The sequence below is a fragment of the Malus sylvestris genome, chromosome 5 (genome assembly GCF_916048215.2).
Source record: "Malus sylvestris chromosome 5, drMalSylv7.2, whole genome shotgun sequence".
NCBI classification, from domain to species: Eukaryota; Viridiplantae; Streptophyta; class Magnoliopsida; order Rosales; family Rosaceae; genus Malus; species Malus sylvestris.
In genome coordinates, this window is record NC_062264.1 from 2,702,051 (window position 1) to 2,717,326 (window position 15,276).

At 39.7% G+C, this 15,276-nt stretch overlaps 2 protein-coding genes across 2 annotated transcripts in view; one reads left to right on the forward strand and one right to left on the reverse strand.

The window, feature by feature from the left end:
- Nucleotides 1-7,145, reverse strand: part of LOC126623834 (uncharacterized) — a 43,950-nt gene extending 36,805 nt beyond the window's left edge. Inside the window, exon 1 of the mRNA XM_050292821.1 lies at nucleotides 7,141-7,145. The gene's annotated coding sequence lies outside the window, so the exon portion shown is untranslated. The remainder of the gene's footprint in view (nucleotides 1-7,140) is intronic.
- Nucleotides 7,146-11,017: 3,872 nt separating this feature from the next.
- Nucleotides 11,018-13,538, forward strand: LOC126621683 (uncharacterized). Its single transcript, XM_050290219.1, has 2 exons — nucleotides 11,018-11,991; nucleotides 13,382-13,538. The coding sequence occupies exons 1-2, from the start codon at nucleotides 11,018-11,020 to the stop codon at nucleotides 13,536-13,538; spliced, it is 1,131 nt and encodes a 376-aa protein (XP_050146176.1).
- Nucleotides 13,539-15,276: the final 1,738 nt, after the last annotated feature.

The window sequence follows — 15,276 nt, forward strand, 5'->3', positions numbered from 1 at the left end:
AAGCGAGTTCGCGTGAGAGCAATCCCAAGATGGGTGACCCACTGGGAAGTTCTCGTATGAGTTCTCAAAAACAAAACCGTGAGGGCGTGGTCGGGATCCAAAGTGGACAATATCGTGCTATGGTGGAGTTGAGCCTGGAATGTAGTGGGGGGCCGGGCCGGGATGTGACAATATTCTTGATTTAGATGCTTTTCAAATTTATTTTAAATTAATTTCTACGCTAGAAGTGCTTTCAAATAATATTTATTTAATTTATTATCTTTATCCTTTCCTCAATTTAAAAATTCAATAATGACCAAATTAATTGAGGACCGAGAGACTTAAATTATTAAGAAATTTCAATAGGATAATATATATAAATATTTTCTAACTTGGTACAATCTTTACTACTGTAAGGGTTAATATTCTTTCTCATTCTCTATTTTATTCGTTAGAATTCAACTATGATTCAGGTGAAATTAATGTACCATCTTTCTTAACAAAAACATTAAAATGTACCAATACAACTTATTTTTAAATTAAAACATACCTATGCCGAATTGAAAGTCTTCATAGTAAATTAAAATGTACCATTACTAAATTAAATAGTAACCCTACTGAATTAAAATGTACCCATGTTAAATTGAAGTGTACCGATGGATTTTAGGTACGTTTATTTTAAATGTACCAATATGTATGTTTTAGTAACTTTCTATTTTATTGTTTGTATCTACATTTTATATGTGTGCATTATGTATTTGCCAATTATTTAAAGAAAAAACTTTTGCAAGTTGTCTTTTAGGTACGTTTTATGAGACACCAGTGTTGCAGATGAGTATTGGAAAATTTCAGATTTTCATAATTTTATGAACTAATGACAATTTTTAAAATTGTAAATGCACAGTAATAATGAAAAGAAAACGAGATAATTTTCATAAAGGAAATAATATAAAATGAAATTAATAATCCCCAAATTTATAGGAGAATGTTTAATCAAAATTTTAAAAGAAACATATATGACATCCCACATCATCCAGGAGAGTGATCCTTAAATGTATATTCTCATCCTTGCCTAGCACGAGGCATTTTGGAAGCTCACTGGCTTTGGGTTCCATCGGAACTCCGAAGTTAAGCGAGTAGCACGCGAGAGCAATCTCATGATGAGTGACCCACTGGGAAGTTGCTCGTGAGTTCCCAGAAACAAAACCGTGAGGGCATGGTCGGAGCCCAAAGTGGACAATATCGTGCTACGGTAGTGGAGCGGGCCCGGGAAGTGGTCTGCCCTGGGCTGGGATGTGACAATTGGTATCAGAGCCTAACCATGGCCGTGTTGTGCTGACGAGGATGTCGGGCCCCTAAGGGGGGTGGATTGTGACATCCCACATCGCCCAGGGGAGTGATCCTTAAATGTATATTCCCATCCCTGCTTAGTACAAGGCCTTTTGGGAGCTCACTGGTTTCGGGTTCCATCGGAACTCCGAAGTTAAGCGAGTAGCGCACGAGAGCAATCCCATGATGGGTGACCCACTGGGAAGTTGCTCGTGAGTTCCCAGAAACAAAACCGTAAGGGTGTGGTCGGAGCCCAAAGCGGGTAATATCGTGAGCGGGCCCAGAAAGTGATCCGTCCCGGGTCGGGATGTGACAACATATGTTTAGTCTAAGTAATTAAAAAACAAGACACCAATATCAAAATTTCCCTTATTTCAAATGTAAATGCAAATAAAAAAAGGAGAAATACTATCTTGAAATAATGAACTGAAGAAGAGATGACTAAGGCAGACAAACAAGTGCTAAGGATGTGATTCTTCAATTATTTGACCATCTTAATATTAGTGAGAAATTAGAATTTAGAAACATAAAAGTACACAAAATTAAAGATTTTGATCATCAGATGGAAAAGTTAGGAAGATAATTGTACCTCAAACCAATATTCTGCTGAACTATGCTAGGAGACGGCACTCTTCCTTGTGACCTTGTAGCCAATGACCAATTAAACACTTCCCCAGAACTGAAACATTTAATTGGATGTCATGTCCATGAAATATAATACCATACCAATTACAGATGTCCGCATTTAATTGAATAGTTTTATAATTCCACAAAGTTTTTAAAAGTTTATAGGGGTTGGCTACAGCCTACAGATCCCGCATTTAATTCTAATAATAAACCAATTACTTTTTTCCAATAAAAAAAAGAAAAACCAATTACAGATACCCACATTAAACCTGTCTCTGAGTACAAATCACTATCTGAGATTCATGTTTCACACAAAAACCATATATTATGCAGAGCAGCTACTGAGACTTTAAGGTAGCATCATACACCATACCTCTTCTCTAATATCTAAAACTAAAACCAAAATGCAAAACACATGTCCTCTGCATTTACTTCATCCAAAACAAAATATAAAACCAAAACCATATGGTATGCCATATCGTTAATCATTGCATATGGTCAGCTACTACATAATCGTTGTTATGTCGCAGCACAAGCTCACATTTCTACAAATCATTGTTACTTCGCACTAAGGTGCCGTTTGGTACGCATACAGGACGGGACGGAATGGAGGTTTTGTGTTATGTTTGGTATGTGCAGGATGGAACGGGACGGTTATTCTATTCTGCGTATGTGCATGACAGAATGGAACCAAAAGACTAAATGACTAATTTACTCATATTCTGTCTGTTGTTTGGTACAATGTTTATTCGTAAGATGGGACGGGGCAATTATTTTTTTGAACCTGTTCCTATTTGAACACATATATGCTTATCTATGATATATTTTTTACACTAGCAGTACTGGTAGATATGGACTTTCCTGTGTTCATATATTCGTACCGTGTATTCAAGTCGAGAAAATTGAACATATGAAATAGCAAGGGTGCATCTTTTTCTTCTCTGCACTTAATTTCTAGCGCTTCTTTGTATTTCATCACAATGTAAGAGAAACAATCTAATTTAACTTTCCACATCAAGATTAATGTATACATATATTATCCACACTTCTTTTCATATATAATCTCTGTAAAATTCAATTTGAAAGGTAATAACCATGTATTCGTTCGTAAGAGTCGGACTAAGGACGTTTAACATATATGCATAACATAAAAACTGAACCTGTATTTAAACCAGGAGAAATCATACTTGATAAAGACTTAATTCCAACAAGAAAATACGTGAAGTACTTTAAAAAAAAACAAAAAAAAAGAAAAAACATTTTAATATTCATAATGAGAGGATCAAACCTATTAACTAATTATTGTTTACTACTACAAAAATGTTCTTGAGAAAGAAGTAATTCTTTTGTGTCCCAACTTCGAAGCGTAAAGTATAATCTCAAAAATCTATTCCAAATGTTAAATATACCTCTTAAGAGCACCAGCAGAAATTAAAACTACAAACAAAAATTCTTCAAAGCCCTCCTTAATCCCCCATAATTATATTCAGAAACAAAGCTCCATGGAAAAGGTCGATAGAGATTTATTACCACAAGATTTGTATCATGAATTTCCAAATATGCAAAGAGCACACAAATGCCCAAGGTGTCACAATTAACATAGAATATGGATACGAAAATGTCAAGAAATCATACTAAAATACAATTCTACAAAATCTTTCAAAAATACAGAACCTAGAATTAATATACTAAAAGAAGTTCCCGAAGGTCCTTGCACTCTACACCCAATCCAGCAATGCTGAGAATTAGTTACTATATAACCGTCCAACTGACTAGGGGTGGGTTCGGTTTAAATCGGTTCGGTTTTTTGCCAAAACCGAAACCAAACCGAAATTTCGGTTCGGTTTGGTTCGGTTCAATTTTTTTTCGGTTTTTTTCGGTTCGGTTTTTTTTCGGTTCGGTTTTTTCCGGTTTGGTTTCGGTTTTTTGTTTTTATTTTTTTTCAAAAAATGAAAAACATTGAAATTTTAAATTTTAACATATCCAACACAATCATAACATAAACATTCTAACTAGAATCAAAGACAATGAAATAAACATTTAAAGTTGAACTAAAATCATCAATCAAGTCTTTCAAAGTCCAAACTAATAACCTCACAACACAAAAATCACACAAAAATCGTACAAATGACTTAGAAAAGTTAAATTGTATGATGTTGTTCAAAGATCAGTGTTGTTTGCTTGTAACTGCATGTTGACAACTTGATTAGTAAAGGTAATGCGTGGGTGGATTTATTTAGTGTGTGTTGGATTCTTTTCCATCACAAATTACCCAAGTAATCTACCCGAAATAAATGTTTATGGATTATGTTACATGTTATATGAGAGTAGATTTGGAAAAGAAAGTTGGCGTAGAAGTAGACAGTGCTATGGAGATGGATGTAGGTACTTCGGGAAGAGGTTTGGTTCCGGAACCTTATATGGGGGAGAAATAATAGGTTGGGGTTTAGAGTTTTTATAGGCCTTTTTTTTAATATTTTGAGCTTAAAGTTTGGCAACACATTGGGTTAGCACATTTTAACTTACAAATTGGGTTTAGAAAATAATACCCAAAACAAATAATTAAATAAAAAAATTAATTTAATTAATTCGGTTCGGTTCGGTTTGGTTCGGTTTCTAGATCACTAAAACCGAACCGAACCAAAAGAATTCGGTTCGGTTCGGTTTTTTCGTTCGGTTCGGGTTTTTTCGGTTTCAGTTCAGTTTGGTTTTCGGTTTTTTTCGGTTTTCGGTTTTTTGAACCCACCCCTACAACTGACACTCAGCTCAACTAACCACTTATCCAAAATGATGGGATCGGTCCTAAACCATTTTTATGCCAATGATTTTTATCCAGAGGAAATTAACAACCCCATAACATATATGACAATCTTTTGCTTCCTCGCCAATTAGATCATTAAGAAACTCAAATCAAATAAACTAGACATGGTGTTTGGGTTAATATTTGAACTTTGTGCCAAATTGAGGAAGGGCCCAAGGATGTTAAATAAAAAGGGATTCATCTGGAGCCCAACATAAAGCCCAAGGATGAAGTGAAGCCTTCACAATCACAAACAAGCCACTTGCTTGCCTATGGAAGTGACAAGTGATGGAGACTAACATACTATCAACCAAAAAGCACTTTCCAGTGGCACTTAAGTAAAAAAGAGGTGATGACTCACTACCTTCCGAGTGCTTTCGGGCAAGAGCACAACCATTGCAGTCGTGCTAAGCTGCCTATAAAAGAAGGAAGTGATTCCAGGGACAAAGATACTCAACCAATCAAACAAACAAACAAACTTACAAACTCTGCTCTCAAGCCAGATTTGCAAAACAAAGCTGTAAACAGCCCAGATCTCCGATCTTTTATGCATCACCTACCCAGAAAGTTCATCTTTCTTTAGTTAAAAGCTTTGCTACTCCCGTAGTATCGATTCTCTTGTGTAAACTTGTTTACCATCCATTACTTTTCAAGCATACAACCTTTGTAAACTCAAAGGGAAGCGTTTGCAAGAAGTTCAACCTTGCTGGACAAGGTGAAATCTTGCCCAGAGCTCTTTGTTTGTTTTCTAAACTAGTAGATCTATCATTTAGCATATTGTCCAACATGTATTCAAGTCATTTCAACTTGTGTTCTACTTTGAGAGTTCCATTTGTGCTCATATCTGGTTATCTTTATGGATCTTCTTGCATCTAAAACCAATCTAGAACTAAACAAATGACTTAAGAGGTTATGGACACCCTTCCTTCAAGCATACAAAACCATAACTGAAAGTCATTGATCTCAAGGCAAGAAAGAACTTAATATGGACTTAACCCATCCATGATAATCCTTTGATAACAAGAAGTCTAAGTAACTTGAGGCACAAGAAACTGACTTAAACACACTTGTTCTACATCTACTATAATGAGATAGTAGTGGCACTCCTAAGCACTTAGTTAGTTTTGATTATAAGCCTCAAGACCTATACCTAAGGCCCCACAAAGGCACATTTCAGAACTATGTCTTGTTCTTGTAGCAGACGAACTAGCAAGAGCCCGACCACCAAACACACTCAAACCAACGTGCCAATCCCCAGGGGAACTGTGCCGAGGTGCCGAGGACCCTCCCCGGTGAGCAGACTTTCAGGTGGAGTACAAAATACGGGCCACCCTAAGATTTACTTAGATCAAACATAATGGATCGACCAGAAGATCTCCCTTCCTTACAAAGATCAGCCATTCCAGAAAGCTCGACTTCATCTGAGAAGTCAGGAGGAAAAATCATTAACGAAGACCTGTAAGCTACTATGGTGCAAGTTTTGAGACGTATGGAGAAAATGTCACTGGAGACCAGGGGAGAAGTCAGCAGACTTTGCTCCTTAACAGGGAGTTTACAAAGAAGGTTGGATCTGGAGTTTTCTACCTCGAGGGGTGATTATGAGGATGTGTTGAAAGAACCGTGCCCTGAGAAAGAATCAGTTGTTCCCCTATTTTCTTTACTGGGGGAAGAAAAGTATAGGGGAAAGACGAAAGAAGGATTTGAAGTCTATCAGCCAGTAGTGGAGCAGATCTCGGAAGTAGAGTTTCCCGACCTCTTATTATTCTCACTATATAGTAGGGGGCAAGACGGGCAAGATAGGAAGAGGTATGGGATACCCTATATAATTGGAGAGTCCAGTGGGAAGAGTGAGCCCACCATTGTGGATAAACCTCCCCCTTACAGGCCACCACCATTGGCCAGTCAGGGAGGAGGGACTAAATGGAGGAGGCCCTAACCAAGAAAAGAGATTACCTGGGGCAACAATCTTAGCCCGAAGTGGGAACCTCTTTATACCCCACTTGACAATATTATTAACCAGCAACTCAAAGAGGAGATGGCTGAGTTAAGGAGGATGGTGGTCTAAAACGCCCAACCATAGGCTCGCCCGCTGTTCAGAGTCACTTACCAGAAGCCTTACCTTGAGCACATTGATAAACAAAACCCGTTTCCCCTGAACTTCAAGATGCCCGCATTCTCAACATTTAGCGGGGAAGATGGTAGTGTGTCCTCGAGGGATCACATTTTCAAGTTCTCCAACCATTGTGTGACATTTGAGGACAATCCCAATTATAAGTTGAGATTGTTTGGGAACTCATTGATCGGTCTAGCTTCCCAATGGTACTCTCTGTTACCCCCTAATTCTATTGCAAATTAGGGGCAAATGGAGATGGCTTTCCACGAGCAGTTCTATAGGGTGGGGCTCGAAGAGGTGAAGCAGTATGAGCATGAGTCCACGGAGGACTTCATGATGAGGTTTAGAAGGACACATATGAGGTGTTAGTTCCCCATTAACCATGCACAGCTCATATCCATTGCTCAAAGGGTGTTGAGATTGCCACTAAGGAAGAAATTTTATGATGTGCAATTTAATGAATTGCAAGAGTTGGTAATCACCGCCACAAAATATGAGAAGTTGTTGCTAGAGGAACATCAATTGAAGCATTCTTCCAAGGCTCATCCTTTCTATAAAAACAAAGCTACAATTCACCACGTAGAATTTGAAGGAGTTGAGCTAGAGCAGGTTGAGGGCCATGGAAGAGAAGGAATAGAGATGTGCGTTGCAGAGATGACTACTCTTTTTAAACCTTTAATAGTGAAAGGATTGGCCTAGCCGGTTAAAGACCAGAATGTGGTAATGAACGATGAGGGATTTGTCCCTATGAAGCCTCCCAAATATCAGAGCTACTCATTTGATTTGACCAAGGCAGCTGAGATCTACGAAGAATTGGTGCGGGCAAGAGTAATTGTGCCCGACAGCACCAAGAAGCTGCCCAAACCAGAAGAGATGATAGGGAAAAAGTATTGCAAGTTGCATTGCACATTCAACCACTCCATAGCCAATTGTGTCCAGTTTAGAGACTGGATACAAGATCTCATTGTCAAAGGAAAGCTGTTGCTAGAGAAACTCATGGCTAACATGATGATTGACATAGACCATTTCCTCGAGGCCCCAATTAACATGATCAACTTAACTTGGGCAGACAAAGGGAAGGGAAAAACCACTTAGGAAGTAAAGGTTGAAAGGTGACCAGCTGACAGGCTCACAAAGAGGCTATCAAGTTGTCTGAAAGGCCCAAAGCAGCTATAGTAAAAGGAGTGGTAATGTGCAGTAAATGCTAGCGTGAATGCGAACTGGATGTGCCAGCGTCAAGAGCAATTATTAATCAGGAGCTGATCAAAAGAAGAGAGAAAGAAGAGCTAGAGGCCTGCATATGTGTGATGCAGGCAGCCGAAGGAGAAACAACATCCATGAATGTTTTCCAAAGATTGGGAGGAGATTCTTAACCCAAAGGGCTGTAAGAGGTTTTAAGAAACCATGAAGTCTCTGAAGAAGTCAAAGACAAAGAGGCCAAGACACCAAGGTGGGTGGACATAAGACCTCCATAGCCAAGTTATGGCCGGGGAGACGTCAGAAGAAGGGAGAGAACCGTGAATCCAGTCACAAAGAAGAATCTTGCCTGACTCCGGCGGAAGTGGTATGTGGTTGGGAAAGATGGGAAGCCTGTGAAAGAAATGAGACCCTCTATGATTAGGAGGGTCCAAAGGCAACACAAGGCCCACATAAACTCCTTGAAAATCCTTACTATGTTTGAAACTTTTGAGAATGTGAAGTTTGAGAAGGTACCTTGTGGAGGCAGTAACCAACTTCACTGGAAAAGCAGGAAAAAAGTAGAGAGAGCCAATAACAAGATCGAAGGCGAGGGAGACCATGTGCCATAAAACCCCCATCTTGGGAAGTACCGGATCTTAAGGATGGCTCAAAGCCAATTTTTTTTTGGAACCATCTCACATGAGGGAAGAATACTTTCGCTGTTGCTGGTGGATACTCTTTGTGAGATTTTAGAACAAATGCCAAACTTTGGTATGGCTCAGGAGGAAAGGTTGTCCGAATTGATGCTACCGGAAGAAGCACAAGTCTAGTTGGACGAATTTCTAAGCCATATTGGGGGCAAGAATGATGAGCTACCTGGACCCAGCAACTTCCACGTAAACATGACATATGTTTTATCAGCCATGTTCTGTGCCGAGCCTGATCAGCCCACCACGATGGAGGGTGATTATTTGGCAACAGAACCAATGATGGCGCATGTTAGTGTCGAAGAAGTAAGGGAAGGAGAATCGGGCATAATGGAGTTACCTGAGACCTCTAAAAGAAAGCCCGAGAGAGTCTATTCAGACAAGATGGTATTTAGCTGTCCAAATATGACCACGGCCAGCCATCTCAAACCTATATATCTAATTGCTCATCTGGAGGGAGTACCATTCAAGAGGGTTTTGATTGATGGAGGGGCTACAGTTATTGTGTTGCCATACAAGTAGATGAAGAGGGTATGTAGAGGTGAAGAAGATCTTATCCCTACACACTTAACGGTGTCCAGCTTTTTTGGAGCCATCACAAGGACCTATGGAATATTACCTTTGGAGGTAGATTTTGGGTCCAAGCATATCATGTTGGCTTTTTTCGTGGTGGATTGTACCTCTACTTGTGGAGCCTTACTTGGAAGAGATTAGATCTACTAGAGCCTTTTTGTACCCTCTACCCTATACCAATAAGTGGCAGTTTACCACGGGAAGAGGGCTACAGAACCAGGATTTTGAGAAATGGTGGAGGACGGGTCACGACCATTTTTTCCCATAGCCAATGTAGCATAAGCTAATTTCTATAATCCTAGCATTGGGATTTTCCAGTGTTCAGGAACTGATGAGAACGGCCTCTCGACTAAGGTGATGGCCCAAAAGCTTCTGGAACAAGGACTGTTCCTCACAAAGAATGAGTGGGACAGACCCCACATTGTCCCAACACCCCAACACCAGTAATGTCAGAACAACAGAGGAAGGACTAAGTCATTGTAGTCAGGTTCTTAATCAAAATATTGTTGGTGTATGGGAGAAAGAAGAAGCAAGAATGGGAAAGCTCGACAAGAGAAGATGAGGAATGGCAGCAAGAAACTTTGAGCAACCAAAATAAAGAGGAAAAAGAGTTTTTTTTGGGAGAGAATTGAAAGCAACCATACAAATGGCTGAGTGTATATATGACCTACGTGGGCCAGAAGACTTGCTCGAGAGTTCGAAGTTGGTTGAATTTTTGTGCGCAGAACTAGACGAACCACCACCAGAGGTACAAGATCCTTTGGAGACCATCAATTTGGGGACTGTAGAGGATCCAAGGCCCATACAGATCAGTGGTTTGTTAGAGATTGATGATCGGGCAAGAATTGTCAGCCTTCTACATGAATATAAGTATTGTTTTGCTTGGCACTATATGGAGATGCCAGGTTTAGATTCAACCTTGGTGGAACACAAAATGCCTATCAAGGAGGGATATAAACCTGTCAAGCAAGCGCCACAAAAGATGTCAAAAGAAATCAAAGAAAATGGCAAAGAATAAATTGAGAGGCTAGTGAAGGCTGGATTTATTAAGCCTGCCAAATATGTAGAGTGGCTGGCCAACATTGTGCCTGTATTAAAAGCCATAACAAAAGCAATACAGTGTTGTGTTGACTATAGAAACATTAATGGTGCTACGCCTAAAAATGAATATCCCATGCCCATGGCTGACATATCCATAGAAGCCATTTCAAAGCACAATAATGGAGACACCTCCGCCTACCAACAAAGTACAACTTCAAAGGTTGTTGGGTAAAATTAACTTCTTGAGGAGATTCATTGCCAACCTAGCGGGCAAGATTCAGCCACTGACTTCTTTTTTAAGATTAAAGGAGAAAGAAGAAATTGAGTAGGGACCATTGTATCAAGAGGCTTTTGACGGTATAAAAGCTTACTTGGCTTCTCTACCAGTACTTATGCCACCTCAAAGGGGAAAGCCTTTGAAACTTTACATTTCTGCCTCGGAGAAGTCAATGAGAAGCTTACTAGCTCAAAATAATGAAGGTGGGAAGGAGCAAGCAATATATTACCTCAGTAGAATCCTTACCTGGTGGAAAGATTGTGCCTAGCCTTGTACTTCACTGCCAACAATCTAAGGCATTACATGTTGCCTTGTCATATTCACATCATCGCCAAAACATATGTGATTAAATACATGCTGTCAAAACCAATGCTAACAGGGAGGATTGAGAAATGGATTTGACATTATTAGAGTTCAGCTTTCAATATGTGCCTCAAAGGGCGGTCAAAGGACAAGCAATAACGGATTTCTTGGCCGACCATCAAGACTTTCCAGATGAGATTGTTAACATCCCAGGGACTTTGGAAGTGGCCAGTATGTGGATCCCACCAAACAAGATATTCTCGAGCAGGGAAGAATGGATCCAGCGAAAGATAAAAAGAATAACCAGCCTTTGGGTTACTCATTGGAGACTATATTTTGATGGTTCGTGCACTCAGAATGCTGTTGGAGCCGGTATTGTTATCGTTTACCCTAAAGGAATTCATTATTATTATTCGTTCCTCTTGGACTATCAAGAAACTACCAACAATCGGGCAGAATATGAGGTGTTGATAATTGGTCTAGAAATCCTAATGGAGTTGGGGGCAACTGAGGTTGAGGTGTTTAGCGATTCAGAGTTGGTGATTAATCAATTAAATGGAGAATACAAGTGCAGACACATTACCATAGCTGATTATTACTTGGCAACCACACAATTATTGAGTTATTGGGGCACTAAAATATCAGTCAGCCATATCCCTAGGGAATCAAATGCAATGGCTAATGAAATGGCGCAATTAGCTTATGGAACACAAATCCAAGAAAGAAAATTCGAAGTTGAAGTGGAAGTGCAAAAGAGGAATCTCCCCTCTATCTTTGATAGAGGATTTAGCCTAGATGTAATGACTAAGGAGCTTAAGACAGAAGATTGGAGATCATCCATCACTCAGTACTTAAAAAACCATTATTTCCCCACTAGCAAGAAGAATAGGCAACAAGCAACCAAGTATGTCATGTGGGAAGAAAACCTGCTAAGGAAAACTCCAGATGGTTTATTGTTAAAATGCTTAGGCCAAGAAAAATCCATGAGAGTAATGGCCGAAGTACATGAAGGAATATGTGGGGCTCATCAAGCTAGAACCAAGATGAGGTTGTTGCTTAGGAGGTATGGTTATTTATGGCCCGACATAGAAAAAGACTGCAAATCCTATGCCCGAGGTTGTGAGGAATGTCAAAGGCATAGAAAAAGACCTCTCTAACATGTGCCCTCAGTACCCTTGAACCCAGTGGTCAAGCCTTGGCCTTTTAAAGGATGGGCAATGGATTTCATCAGGCAGATTTACCCAGTTTTCAGCAAATGGCATACATTCATAATAGTGGCAACAAATTACTTCACTAAGTGGATAGAAGCCTCAGCTGTGAAGAGCATCACCTCGACAGCCGTCAAGAAGTTCATTGAAACAAAGATCTTGCACATATATGAGGCACCCGAGACCTTTGTTACTAACCACGGGCCATCTTTTATTTCAAAAGAGGTTGAGGAATTTGCAAATAAGTTCAAGATAAAGATGATTCGATTTAGTCCTTTCTACCCTCAATCGAATGGTTAAGCTGAAGCTAGCAACAAGGTTTTGGTAAACGTTATCAAAAGGATGGTGGCCGATAACCTAGAAAAGTGGCACGAGAGGTTGGGAGACACTTTATGGGCTTATAGGACTTCCAAGAGGGTAGGAATTGGAACTACTCCTTATGCTCTAACCTTTGGGAAAGACGTTGTGCTTCCCATGAAGATTAATGTAAGTTTTGTTAGAATTCAGAATCAGTTCGGGTTACATAGTAATGAGTACATTCAAGCTATGTGTCAAGGAATTGAAGACTTAGATGTAGCCCGAATTGAAACTCTAAACAAGATTCAATAAGGAAAGAGAGCCGTTGCCCGAGCCTATAACAAGAAGGTGAAGTCCTTCAAAGAATGAGATCTAGTATGGAAGGCAATATTGCCTTTGGGAGCACAAGTAAGAGGTTTTGGGAAATGGAGTCCGACTTGGGAATGTCCTTTCATCATTCACTAAGCTTTGGATAAAGGGGGTTATTACTTGACCGATTTAGAGGGAAATTTGCAGAAACATCCAGTTAATGCCAAGTTTATGAAAAAATACTACCCAACCTTATGGGATATTAAGGATTGTTACATCGAAGAAGTTTAAAGCATTTTAAGGCATCCAAAAGTCAATTTGTATCTTTATCACGATTGAGTTGCAAAAATGGAGGTACAAGTTAAAGTAAATTGAAGAAAAAATTTTCATTTCATTAAATGATGAAGTTACATGAGAATTAGCTCATAAAGGTTTACATCTTTTGCTAAAGGTTACTATCCTAGAATGATCTGCCTACATAATAGTGAAAAGTCTACTTAGCTCCTCCAATACAATGAGATCCACGAAACCTCTCTGTGGAATGGATGCACCGAAGTCTCTCTGTGGAATGGAAAAATTGGAAGGCAGAGACTGAGGTGGAATTGCTGATTTCATGGTTGAACCTGACCTTTGGATCAGCGAGAAGCTGATGGATACTTTGACATTTGAGCAGGGGAAGGCTCGGGTTGATGGTGGTCATCCCATAATTTTTGATGTTGATCCCAAAGCATACACCTATGATGATCAAGTGATTAAAGAGGCAGGAACTGCAAAGGGATCCACGACGGTGGTTTGACCATTTGAAGGAAGAAAAACCCAACTTCAATGGGATTAGGTTCAAAATGAATTGTTTCTCCTTGGGCATATTATCTTCCACAGCAACTAGGACATGAGAAGTCCAAGCAGGACCTAGGGAGTGTGCTTCCCTCTCCTTAAAGGAAAGCTTGTTGTGCAGGACAACCTGAGGGTGATGAAGGCCAGACTTATAAAGCGAACTGGGCTCGAAGAATTTTGGGCACCATTGAGAAATTAAAGGTTGCAGAATCTAGGAAACTCTGAAAATTTGAAGGTTTAGAGTTGTTGAGATATTAGCCAAGAAGTAAAGTGAGGAATATATAGTGAGTGGATGCTTAATGAAAAAATCCATGGGTTAGCGCAAAGGTTTCAAAAAGCAACCGACTGTTTTAATTAGTGCAAGACCCAAGAAGAGTATGCAACGCCGATTTAATCATTATTAGCGTCTTGAGTTGCAAAACTTAACAATGATTAAAGAGGGCACTGTTTGGGTTAATATTTGAACTTTGGGCGAAATTGAGGAAGGGCCCAACGATGTTAAATAAAAACGGATTCATCTGGAGCCTAACATAAAGCCCAAGGATGAAGTGAAGCCTTCACAACCACAAACAAGCCACTTGCTTGCCTATGAAAATGACAAGTGATGGAGACTAGCCCACTATCAGCCAAAAAACACTTTCCAGTGGCACTTAAGTAAAAAAGAGGTGATGACTCACTGCCTTCCGAGTGCTTTCGGGTAAGAGCACAACCATTGCAGTCGGGCTAAGTTGCCTATAAAAGAAGGAAGTGGCCCCAAGGACAAAGACACTCAACCAATCAAACAAACAAACTTACAAACTCTGCTTTCAAGCCAGATTTACAAACCAAAGCTGTAAACAGCCTAGATCTCCGATCTTTTAGGTATTGCCTACCCAGAAAGTTCATCTTTCTTTAGTTTAAAGCTCTGCTACTCCCGTAGTATCGATTCCCTTGTGTAAACTTGTTTACCATCCATTACTTTTCAAGCACAACCTTTGTAAACTCAAAGAGAAGCATTTGCAAGAAGTTCAACCTTGCTGGACAAGGTGAAATCTTGCCCGGAGCTCTTTGTTTGTTTTCTAAACTAGTAGATCTGTCATTTAACATATTGTCCAGCATGTATTCAAGTTATTTCAACTTGTGTTCTACTTTGAGAGTTCAATCTGTGTTCGGATCTGGTTATCTTTACGGATCTTCTTGCATCTAAAACCAATCCAGAACTAAACAAATGACTTCAGGGGTTCTGGACACCCTTCCTTCAAGCATACAAAACCATAACTGAAAGTCATTGATCTCAAGGCAAGAAAGAACTTAATATGGATTTAACCCAACCATGACAATCCTTTGATAACAAGAAATCCAAGTAACTTGGGGCGCAAGAAACCGACTTAAACACACTTGTTCTACATCTACTATAATGAGATAGTAGTGGCACGCCTAGGCGCTTAGTTAGTTTTGATTGTGAGCCTCAAGGCTTATACCTAAGGCCCTACAAAGGCACATTTCAGAACTAACTATGTTTTGTTTTTGCAGCGGGCGAACTAGCAAGACCCCGACCACCAAACAAATTCAAACCAACGTGCCAATGCCCATGAGAGTTGTGCCGAGGTGTCGAGGACCCTCCCCGCTGGAGGAAATCTTCTCCTGAACACATAGGACACAAAACCATCACTTCTTCTTATAACCATTACTATATGGTCTCTAATCCTGCTTATTTAGTC